The sequence below is a fragment of the Cuculus canorus genome, chromosome 10, assembly GCF_017976375.1.
Source record: "Cuculus canorus isolate bCucCan1 chromosome 10, bCucCan1.pri, whole genome shotgun sequence".
Taxonomy (NCBI): domain Eukaryota; kingdom Metazoa; phylum Chordata; class Aves; order Cuculiformes; family Cuculidae; genus Cuculus; species Cuculus canorus.
In genome coordinates, this window is record NC_071410.1 from 5,691,602 (window position 1) to 5,704,029 (window position 12,428).

Consider the following 12,428-nt stretch of genomic DNA (forward strand, 5'->3'; position numbering starts at 1 on the left):
AGAGGTGCTATTGATAAAGGCTTGTGGGGACAGGATGAGGGGGAATGCGGTTAAACTGGAGAGATTTAGACTGGACTTGAGGAAGAATTTCTTCACGATGAGAGTGGTGAGACACCGGCACAGGTTGCCCAAGGAGTTGTGGCTGCCCCATCCCTGGAGGTGTTTAAGGCCAGGTTGGATGGGGTGTTGGGCAGCCTGATCCAGTGGGATGTCCCTTCAAGGTCTCCTCCAACCCAAACTATTCTATGATACTATGATTTATGGAGAGCATTGTGATTCCTCCAGCCTTTTTCCTCCACCAGTCACACATATTCTTAGAGACATATTAAGCATTTTGTCCCTGCCCAGTCCCTTTTGATATCTGTTTACGGACCTGTTGTATATGAACTAAATAATTCCTAAACTTGTTTATGCCATCTGCCTCCACTGCTCCATGTGGCCACAAATGTGACTTCATTTTGACTTCTCAAACTTTCCCATTTCTTAAATTCTGACCTTTCTGCTATGACGGGGGTCTTAATTCTCCTGTAAGGCTGTGGGGATGGTGAGGTGGCTTGTTTGTTGCTGTCCCATTTATTTAACTTTTGAAATGTTGCAAGTACCGGGGTATTCTGTACAGGGAAATATCCAGGCTTCTTGAAGGCTGCTTCTTTTTTGGGGACTCCTCATTCTAGAGTCTCTGTGAGTTATGGGAGGGTGGGGGTTTCTGATTGTTGTTGCTAGTAGTTTTTTTTATTATTATTTGAATACTGACTTCAGCTGCAACTTTCCTGCTGCAATTTTAAGTGGAACAGTATTGTATTTATTGCTACAGAGAGGCTTTCCCAGTAATTATTCTTGAACAGTGATTGTGTGTTGCTGAAGACCAAATGCCACCTTTCTCGTAGATTTTTAGTTTCATTCTACAAGGATGATTAATTTTGATGTGGAATGATGGGCAAAAGGAAGGTGAACAAGCCTTTGTCTTGCAGTCACCACCTCTGAGGAATACAGGGATAGAGGCAGTTTTTCTAGTACATGCATTTATGAAATGGTTTAAAAGAAATGCTACTTTGCTGCTGGTAGAGTTTATGCTTTCATGAATTAAAACTTTGCAAGATTTTTAAGGAATTGCTATAATTTTCCCTGAAAGAATAGAAGTTACTCACGTTGCTTGTTTTTCACCTGACTTAAGTAGTAAACGTCTAATAAAACAGTTTTCTGTTAGGAAATGCAGATATTTTGTTGTAGTCTATATATATGTTTCCTGTTATCTAGTCTTTTTAAGGTTCTCTTGGCGAAGAGCAGCTTTGTAAATTGTATGATCAGAAATTTGTATGTTTGACTGGGAAAAATGTAAGTTAAAATGGATATTCTACCTTTTTTTTTGGTAATTCACTGTGAATATGGAAGTTCAATTATGGGAAGTAGAGCTTTTGAATGCATCCTTTCTGTTTGTGTAGAGTTCCTTTGGACTTCAAAGCCAGTATGCACCTAATGTAAACTGCTTTCTGAGCTTAGTTTTATAAAACAGAGTTACTGAAAACACTTCTCTTCCATTTTAATCACAGAGGCTAAGAGCTCTTATTTGTCATTGCTAAAGTATTACTCCTGCTAAGTGGTCATGCATTTAGATATTTTCAAATTGCTGAAAATAGTTAGCTTTATGTGTTTTATTACCCATTTACTTAACAGCTGCTCTTCTTTTTATCAACAAAATTATCATTTGCATCTTCCTAATTTATTTTTCAGCTGTGCCATTTCACTTCAGTGCTGTTTGTCTCCTTTTCCAAATACATAACAGCTTATAAAAATAATACAAGTAATTCATGTTCTTTGGTGCAAGTGAAAATTTGTGCTCCTTTTTTATGGTCAGTATAGATTTCTCTTTCCCCCACATGCAGTTCAGTTAAGCTTGAAACACTCTTTCACTACAATTTTAAGATTACTTAATTAACGATTCCTTTGATACCCAGTATAAAATAGAAAAAAGTCAAGATGAAATCAAGGTTATGCCTGTGATAAAGACAGCATTATTGATGCCTTACGTGTTTGAACTTGCTTGTGAAAAGTTAAATTAGTGATGTTATCGCTGATATGTATCCTTACTTACAGAGAATATAGAATTGATTGTGTTCTGAAAACAGCTTCCTTATTTGCAGGATTTTTATTCTAGTATACTATTTTTCAAGCTGTCTTGAATCAAACTTCTGCTACTGTTTTATCTTGCTTAGTCACAGCACAGTTTTTTAAACTACAAATAAGCAGGAAAATAGTTCTTTTGAAAGACCTCTCTGCAACTTTTGGACAAACGGGTTTCTATAAAAGAAAAATAACAAGTGGAAACCCCTTGAAAAAAGAAAAAGTCGTGTAGACATCTTGACAACACAGAGAATCACAGGATGAGCCAAATCTACAGTGTTAGCTTTGTTGGGCCGCTGCCTGCAGTTAATACTGACCATTGAGTTGGCCACTTACTGCGGAGCGGATGACGTGCTGGATGTTCTTGTCTCCAATTCCACACATACTAAGTTGTTAGTGGCACTGTCTTTTTGAGAACTGTCCAGGACTGTATGCATTGTTGCTAAAGGTTAAGTAGTTTATGGAGTACAAATAGTCTCCTAAACAGAGTATACTTGAGATCTCCTATACTGGATTTGAAGGAAGGACATGAAATGTTGCAAGTGTTTTCCGTGCACTTTGGTGAAGAGTGGTGTTGAGATTGTCTGCTTGTTCTTGAAAGCATGTTTGTCAACTATGAAAGAAGAGGCAAAGAACAGAAGTAAGGATTTGGTTCTAAATTACATCTTTAAATTGAGTGTAAGTGCTTGTCGAACTGCTGTTTGTGATTAAATCAAGAATGATAGATGGTCTTTGAATTATGTCATAAAGCTTAGTATTATGGGGTTCGGTTAGTTCTAATATAATGATTTGACCAAGGGCTTCTCAGAGGAGACTGTCACTTTTCATCTCCTTCTGGAATTTTTGTGGTACATTATTGCTTCACCTTGAAAATTATGATCTCATTTTTTCCACTGGAGATTAATCTTGTAATGTATCAATTGATGGTTGTTTAATAGAAATGGTGATTTACATTAGAGTAGCGTTTGACAGTGAGCAGTGTTTCTTTAGGGTAGTTTTTCTTTTTTTTTTTTTTTCAGTGCTGTACTGCATGTCCTGCACTTATTTTTAATTTTCAGTAGCTCTTATTATTCAGACCTGCCTTTGATGTTAACAGAAGGTTTCACAGATGTTGGTTTCTAGAAATCAGTTTAATTTCAATAAAAGGAAAATATTTGAACTTTTCTCTATTCCTTAAATCATTTCTGTAACCGAGTACATGCGTTAATAAGACCATTCATTTAAACAAGTACTTGTATTAGTAAGGTAAAATCTCTTTGAACCTTAGTTACTTTTTAATCTTTGAATTAGATTTAAAAGAATGAAATATTAGAATTTTTACCAATAAATTTAAATAGAAATTGAATAATTTGAATTAACGGTAGACTTAAATGGTGACATTTTGACATTAAATATGATGATTTGGTGTATTACATTAGATATTTGCACTTAATTTTTATGGAGAGTAGGATTTTTATGAGCAGTAATTCAGAAAAATATGAGTCTACTTAATGGAATAATTCTGCCTGAGACTATTTATACTGTCATTGTTTTTTTTTCCACTTCTGATATCCATTCTAGAATCTGAAAGCTTTGTACTCATCATCATTTTTTTTTCCTAGTTTCAGCCCAGACTCTGAAGAGCAACCTTGATTCAATGAACAATCAGATCCAGCGCCTGGAAAATGACATTAAGAATTTCCCTAAAACACAAGATGAACATGATAAATTTGTAGAAAAGATGAGCATATCCTTTTTTAATGTCTTCGTTGGTGATCTGAACATTGTGATCGTCTGGTTAAGTATTTACAACACTTGAAAATAAGTTTTAAGTCTGCTGTTCTGTGCTTTTGTTCTAGTGCAGAGAAATGGATAGTTTTAGAGAGAAATTATTTTTGTGTTTTGTACTCAAGAGTGATTTGTCCTTTTATTCCTGTAAGGAGTAGGGGCTGTGGGTTCTTTAAACACTAGTAAGTAAAATCTCTGGGGCGGTACCAAATAGTATCTGTCTATCCTGTTTTTCATGCAGAATTTTCATATATCCAGCTTTATTTTTGATCAGAAGGATAACGTAACAAGTAAACTTAACTGTAGGTGGAAAAAGCTCACAAAACTGAGAAAAAAGTAATCAAAAGTTCTTTCTTAGGAAATATTCAGATTTTTTATTCTGCAGAAAGCACATTTCTGTTTATGTGGAAGTATTTGGAGTATGGTGTATGGCCAAGTCCGAAAGTTTTCTTGTATTTGTTGAAGCCAAATAATTCATATGACATCGGGTCTGTCTGACTGCAACTAGACCGAAGTCATGGTTTTGTGCGATTTTCCAAGGGGGAGAGAGAAGGTTGGATTGATGTCTAGAGCCATTAGTATCTGCTCATCACGTTTAGTAGGTGGATGTAACGAAGGGGTTCTCCTGACTACTGTGTATTTGGAAGTTTTAGAGGAATTAACCGTATTAATGGATTCAGTGACAGAAATTCATGAGAAGATACTAAATATCTTCTCTGTGTGGATTTATTTTAAGTTTCTGACAAGACTGCAGAAAAGCAGCTTAAGAGAGACAACTCATGACTAAGTGGAAAGTTGTTTCTTGTTAGTTACATAGTCTCTTCCACCTAGTTTTTTCACCAGGTTAAGAGATTTATTAGTAATCACATTTATCAGTTCTGCTGTTTAAAAAACCAGCAACTTATTATTTCCCTGATATATATTCACATCAGGAAATGTTACAATGTTGGTTTGCAATTGTCCTTCACCTTGTTATCATGTGGGTGGGCTGAATGCTGTCAAGTAAGCCCTTCTCTGTTCGTAAAGGAAACCAACACACTGAAATGCACCTTTTGCAACCATATTTTCTTGTTTAGCTTGACAGCTATACGTTATACTTCAGTTGTTGAGTAAATGCTTTGCCATTTGTTGTTTTGCTACGTATGTATTTACTGTACTTATAAAAATGATTTGCGTCACTCAAATGATTTGGTAAAAAAAGAGAGCCAGGTAAGTAATGTTTACCGTTTTGTGTTCTGCAGTTTATCACCTGAATTTCTTAAAGAAGGATCATCTGACAATTCAAGACTTTAGGAAAAAAAAACCCCACAGAACTCATTCTTTTTTGAATTAGCAAAAATGTGAGAATCCTATGAAATTGTTGAAAATGAATTGTTGTCCATCTCCTGGACAGCATTGCTTCAGAGCTTATACGTCAATGTTATAGCTAGAGTACCAGTTCCCGGTAATTAAAATAGACACTGCAAACTGTATATGTCTGACAGCTTTTATCATATGAATGAGTTTAGTGGCTTGACAAAATAGATAAGAGTGAGAAATGAACTGATTCTGCCTAAGGATTTATGTTTTCATAATTAACAGATGACCTGATAAATGGTATTTTCTTTTTTAGAAAGTCATCTCCAGTTATGTCAAATGAGCAAATTTGTTTCTGCTTATCACTGAAGATTTTAAAATTTTCTACATGCCTGTATATTTATTAATTTCTTCGAATGAAGAATAAATATTATGGGGTAAGGAGGAGTGGTCTCCAGGGTCTATTTCTGTTGTTTCTTTCAGGTTGTGAAGAATTGCTGTTGACAGTGTATGCTGAGGTTACGAAGTTACGTGATTTTAGGCTGAAAATCTATAACTGCTTGAGTGTTTCAGAAAACCTGGATCTGTCTGATCATAAATAATTTCTCAGTAGAGAGTTTTAGGATGCAGGAATTATACCATAATTAAAGGCATAGCTTCTCTCCTGTTCCTGCTAATAAATGAAGCTGCTTATTTGTAATTGTGGATGAGACTTTATTCAGAGAATATGAAAGGAGTAATGCTTGGTACCATACTAAGGTAGTAGAACAATTAGAATAAAATCCCATTCATAGTATTCCTTCTTAATAATAAAAAGAATTAATATGCATAATACAGAAGCAAATGCTATGAAATAAATTACTTAATTTTAGGGTTTAAAACTTTTTTTTAATAAATAGTGGAAGTTTTTTTTACTGTGAGTAACAAAGATGAATGGAAATTATAGTTCCACTTTCGGCTAGGATTTTCTTCTTCAACTATTTCTAAACAGATGAATTTGTGATTTCACTTTATTGAGCACATACAGTTATTCCTCTCAGTGCATACTACTTTATGTAACTCTTGAATGCTTAAAAATAGCTTACAACTACTTTAGGAATTAAATAGAAAGACAGGAAGGGTAGCATATAACTATTCTACAGCCACTATAAAAAAATGCAGTATATTGCAGCAGTAGTGTGCTCAGGTCAATATACCCCATTGATTAATAAACTTTAAATTAACAGTGTTAAAGTTCCAGTCATGTAGTTTTGACTGCAGTCTGCTACCTCAGTACATATTGAACTGTTATTTTAATAAATGTTATTATTGTTTACAGATGAGAAAAAGAGTTAATGGTATTAGAGTAGCTGACATTTAAGAATACAGGTAAATAAATGAAATAATTTTATAACATGCACATACAATTTTACATCACTTCCTTTAGAGCTGTGCAGTTATTCAGGAGAAATGGTTCTGTAGTGTCAGTGGGACTTCCAGCTTAAAGGTGTTTTGGGTTTTTTTCCATTTATGATCGTAAGATTCAATAAGTACAGTAAAAAACTCAGACGATGTAGGTGTAAGTCGATTGCCATCTTTTGTAAGCAATTCATAATTAAGACATAATATGATCATCTCATTTGATTTAAGCGTAATAGAATAGTCACAGCAAACAATGCCACTATCAGCCGCATACCTTCTGTTTAACTAAAAGCATATGTTATTTTTCTAATATGTAGTCTTGGCTTCATAAATTCAACCAATCTAAGTTCTGCTGCATCTGTAGAAGAGAAAAAAATATCAGTACCATCTCAAATGGACGCGATAGTGCTGGTGTGACTCCTTGTGATTTCAGTTTCTAAGCATCGTGACACCATTAAAACCTTTGAAAATTTTTGGGACCTATTTGTTTGTAGGCAACTTTTCTTCCATGCGAGACTATTTATAGTCAGGTTACTTAAATTTATGTGCAATAACAAGGTAGATTCACTTCTCTGGTTTAGGACTTTTTTTTCCCCCAGTCTTTACTGGTATGTTTTTAACATACATTTGAAGTACTGATTTCAACTGAATACAGTATTTCAGTAATGTGGTAGCTTCGTAGGTGTGAAGAGTGAGAAAAAAATGTGATATTATTTATCTCTTTCTCTACATCAAAAATTTGGCTCAGTTACCACCATCATTGTAGTGAAACTTGGCACTCAACTGATAAAGAGTTCAAACTTAATTCCATAGCACAGTTCTGCATCCTATAAGGTCGTGTCTGTTGTTTGTAATGAAGGCTGTGAGCTTCTTGAGAGCTCTATGGAGATGCTGTGGGATTTGGAACTTATTTTTATAGTTGCTGTCTTGCAGTTTTACAGAATTCTCACAACACTCTCTGAAGTCTTCGGGATGGTGGAGCTGACTGTTTGGCTGGTCAAATAGCTGATTTCAAAATGAGGATTGCAGCTATAGCCAAGTGTAATATAGTGTCGGTAAGGAAAAATAGAAAAGAGATTAAAATATTCTTTCTGTGATTTCATGCTGTAGTAGATAACTTAGGTGTGACTTTTCAGACAACTTTTTCATGATCTGATGTATGGCTAGAATTGTACTTTGCTTGAATATCAAATTCTAAATAATTCAGCTTTAAACATGGGATGTTTTTTTCATAATTAGCTCAGCTTCCTGCAGCATTGCAGAGTCTAATTCAATAGTTTAGAGGAGCAATCACAACTATGGCAAATATGGCTTTCACTCCTTGTTTTATTTCAGGGTTTGTGCCTCTAATTGAGGATTTTTTAAATGGAGTACTTTGAATTTTACACTTGCTGTAGAAGTATATAGTGTTTTCAGTCATGTTAAAATATGAATGTCTAGTTGGGAATTGAGGAGTATGTCGAGATTAATGGGATTTAACTTTAAATGTTATTAAGAAGGATGAAAGACAACAGAATCAAAAGCTGTTTCAGTGGGAGAAATGGGAAGTAGTACAGAATGAACTTATCAATTAATCTTGATTTAAAAGTACAGATACATAAATAGCACCTTTCCCAACATGTGCATACACCCCAGGGACAAAGGTTTAGTTCTCTGGAAAACAGGCAGGAGCTTCATTCTGAGGAGAAGGGGGAAGTGGTAGAGCCTCGGGTGGCAGAAGGGCATGCTGTTTGAACACTGAGCGTTAGGTTTGTTGTTGTTGGAGATCTATTAGTTCCTCGCTGTACTTCAGTGGTAGTGAAATGATCTGGGGAGAAGCCTATTTTAAGTGTGTGTGAGACTTGAATGTACTGAGAACATCAGATAATATTTAATGTGCACTAAACATCAACTGATAGTTCTCTTGTACGAGCCACTGTACTGCAGAGTCTCTTATAGCAGGACACTGGGGAAGAAACAAATATACTCTGAATCAGAATCTCAGCATCTGGAAATGCTTGTGAACTTGTTTTTCATCTCGCAGAGTGACAGAGCAGCAGGACATGATTTACACCCTGACACAGAACACTGAAAGAATGTTAATGGCATTAACACTCTTGTCAGCTGTTAACACTTGGGATTTCCTCCTAGCTTGTTATGGAAAAATAATTCACTGAGAGTGTTTAGAGATGTCATTTTTAGGAATGCGTGTTTTTGTTTTTCAGCGAATTTGAAATGCACTGGTGCCTTCGTTTCCATTTCTGCATGAAAACATACATTAATATCTGAATTTACTTGTAACTGGGGGCTTCTGAAAAATAAGCCCAAAGGGGGAGAATTTCTTGGAACTTTTATATATGCCTCTACTTTTGAAGTAACTATCTATTGCCCGAATGTATTTGTGCTCTTAAATGTAGAGGCATTTTTCAGTATTTTGGGAGCTGGAAAAGACAACGATGTAATTCTAGGTCATGTATAATCCTTAAGACAGTTTTATACATGTGCATTTTCTTGCAGTATTGATATGAAGTTTTTGTTCTTGCTATCTACAGAAATGACATTTGAAAACACTTGCTTTGGGAAGTGCAATTCTTGACTAAAAAAGGTATTTTTGGAAGGGTGTGGCTATTTATTTATCCCTATAAAATATTTTCCCTAGATAGTGTCTAAATAAAGAAGGTCTACCTTACTGAATTTTGCACTTCAATAAGCTTTTTTTGTGACTTCTCAAAGAACCTGGTTTGTATCCTCCCCCTACTTTCCCCCTCGCCCCAAGTGAGAGACCCTATGCTGTCCAAAAAATGCAGTGAAAAAGCAGTTACTGTGGCTTTAAAGTTAGGTTGTATGAAGTTACATTTCTTAGAGAAGGACTTAACTTCTAGATATAGGACGTTAGTTCTTTAACTGATGGTTAATAACTTAGGGTGTTTTGTTGTTCTTGGTGTTGAGCATGTGTTTAGAGTGAAGCCTTCTGCTTACAGTTAAGAACAATCTCCATGTCTTAAGATGTGCTAGCACCAGGCAAGAGTCTTGTTAAGAAGGCTGATGAGTGCATCTTGTGGAAGAAAATTAAATAGGAGTGACTTATTCTGGTTTGGGATATGAAAAGGTCAGTTTTTCTCTCCAAGTCTTACCTCAGAAGAAATGATAACTTGATTAAATGTTTAGTCAAGCAATTTTTTTCATGTTTTCAACCATTGTTACTCTTTCTTGCTAATATAGAGAAACCAGAACAGATAGTGTTGAATTAGTGTTATTGATACTGTTTGCAAATGAAGGAAGGCTAGAAACAATGGAACTTGAAAATCCATTTTTTTTTTTCCCCTCAGTGGGAAAAATTGGGCTACTTCAAACTTCCCTCAACTCTCTTGAACTTAAGATTTACTTTATTCTTAAGATAATCAGCTGAGATCGCTGTATGGTGTCTTTTGTTATCATCCGTAAAAGAATTATAAAGTTGTAGATGCTTTAGGATCTTGGTTAATATCAAGAAATCATGAGCATTTGTAGTGTGGTTATGACAGCACTTAACAATAGTTCTATGTGGTATTTATTGTTTAAGAATATATTTTTTGTAGTTGTTTACATTTAAACATAAGCTAAAATATTTATTCAAAAATAAACTTGTGATTAATGGACTTTGCTTTTGGCAACATAAAAGGAAACGCCCCCTTTTTTTTTCTAAATAAAAATAGTAAGTGGAAGAAGAAAATGGCTTTGCACTTCCTACTCAAAGTACAGCACAGAAACGTAACCGTTTATTGAAATGGAATCATTTCAAGCATTGCTGAGATTATGGAGTTGGTGGTTCCCTTTCACTTTCTATCCATGAAGAGTACAACCAATAATATTACATTAGCCGACATGTAAAATCATCTTGTGTGTTGGCTCGTCCTTTGCTGCTTGCCTGTTTGACCTGATTCTGACCAACCCATAAGGGCTGAGGAGAACTGCTGATGTAGGAACATGAATGGAATTACTTTTGAAAATAAAATAGGTGATTGGTGTGCATTACATTTTGCATCCAGGACGCCCAGTTTTAAGTTTACATACCTCTAAGAAATTTGTGACTTGAGAATTGGATTTGAGGTTTCGGTGAGTTGTTCGGCTGTTGGACAGCCACCAAACATATATGCCCTGAACTTGCGTTATTTTGTGTTGCCAAAAGTAACTGCAAGAAAAGAAATATTAAAGTGCACTTTTGAAAAGGAAATCAACAGTGTATAATTTTATGAGAGGTTACGTTTAAAAACCTTTTATCTCTGAACCCTCGCGTCATATTTAAATGGATATGCTAAAGCAACCAAGGCGCGCTTGATTAAACTGATCGTGCTTGTAATTCTTAGAAGTACATCTGAAGGTCTGATGTATTTCATCAGCATAGGCAGAAAATCCCACTTCTGAAAGCACTGTGATAGAAGATAGGAAGAATTAGGACATACGTATAATCTGCTTTTCTTTTCCGAACTAGTGGCTTCTTTAGAAAATTCAGGGCATCGATGAATAAACAGTGTTTTCTTTCTCTGTTTTTGCATTGCTAATTGTTCAAGCTCATACAATCTCAGCAGTTTGAATCCCATTGAAGAACTGACCCTGCCAAGTTCAAAATCAGATTACAAGCAATTTGTGCTATGTTTAGTTTTATATAAGCGATGGAGAGGAGAAAAAAAGACTGCTACTTGATGTTGTTGAGCTCAGATGTACTTAAGTTGTTTACTTAGTCTTCAGAGTGCCTCCCCAGCATGTGAAATGATCTGCTTGTGCAGCCTTTTAATAGGTACCTGTATCAAATTAGGTAATTGGCAGATTAGAAAGATGGATAGGACCTTTTGCAATTGTAAGACACAATATCAGAAACACATTGTAAAGATCTCAGTCCTGAGCAGAAGAGCTGCACTCAAGCAGAAGCGATCCCCGTTCAGGGGTGGTTACGATAGCACTGTTGCTATTCAATTTCATTTCCACGGAGAAATGTCTGTGTGGCCTTGTGGCATTTACTAATCCTTTCACTTACCTGATTTTTCAACCTGAAAAAAAAAAAAAGAATTAATCCCCCACTAAAATTGCTTTGAAATATTTGCATGACTGATGTCACAGTTTGTTTGACTGGATATTTGTCATGAAGGTCAGTAGAATTAATGAAAGGTTAAATATACTTTTTCTGTTATGTTTAAATATTCTAGACCTGCAACACATTATCGTATCATGTTTGCTGTGACATGCAGCAGATGGAAAGTGTGAATCTTTTTACGAACTTATAAAAATACACTGCTGAAACAAGGCAGGTTATTTTAATATCCAGATAGAATGAATTGCCTTTTCTGGTCATGAGTGAAAACCAGTTGGGTTTAATTTATTTAATACAGAAAGTGGCAGTAGTGTTAGTTGTTTTCCCAGATCAACTTCTTGCTCAATTATTGGAAAAAAAATCAATCGATTTGTTGTGATATTGTTACAATCCTCGTTTCTGAGTTGCTGTACAGGTTTTCATGCTAGCCATTTACAATGAAGCTTTATTTTTATTCATTTACTAATGTGGTTTGAGCAGCCATGGTTACTAAGCTGCAGCCTTTGTAGAAATTAGGGACACTTTCCTGTTAATGGTGAATTTAACCTTGTAGAAACCCATGGACTTTGATGTCTTCCTGCTTGGTCAAGTCCAGTCTTCCTACTGAGAGACAGTGCAACATGAAATGTGTTTTTCTTGAACTGTTATTTTGACGGAAGTGGGTTGATGAATGAAGGATATTTGAGCATGGTTTTAGCCTTTGTTTTTATGCCCTCTGCTTTATTTCTTCTGACTAAATATGATACAAAATGGTATGTGAGAAATAGTAGTTGAAGATCTGTGCTGTCTGGAGGGG

At 35.3% G+C, this 12,428-nt stretch overlaps 1 protein-coding gene across 3 annotated transcripts in view; it reads left to right on the forward strand.

Moving 5' to 3' along the window:
* DIAPH2 (diaphanous related formin 2) overlaps nt 1-12,428 on the forward strand; it is a 203,845-nt gene that overhangs the window by 96,113 nt on the left and 95,304 nt on the right. For all 3 annotated transcript variants that reach the window (XM_054075440.1, XM_054075441.1, XM_054075439.1), the window contains one exon: nt 3,723-3,846. In XM_054075440.1, coding sequence (XP_053931415.1) covers nt 3,723-3,846 — 124 coding nt within the window. The remainder of the gene's footprint in view (nt 1-3,722; nt 3,847-12,428) is intronic.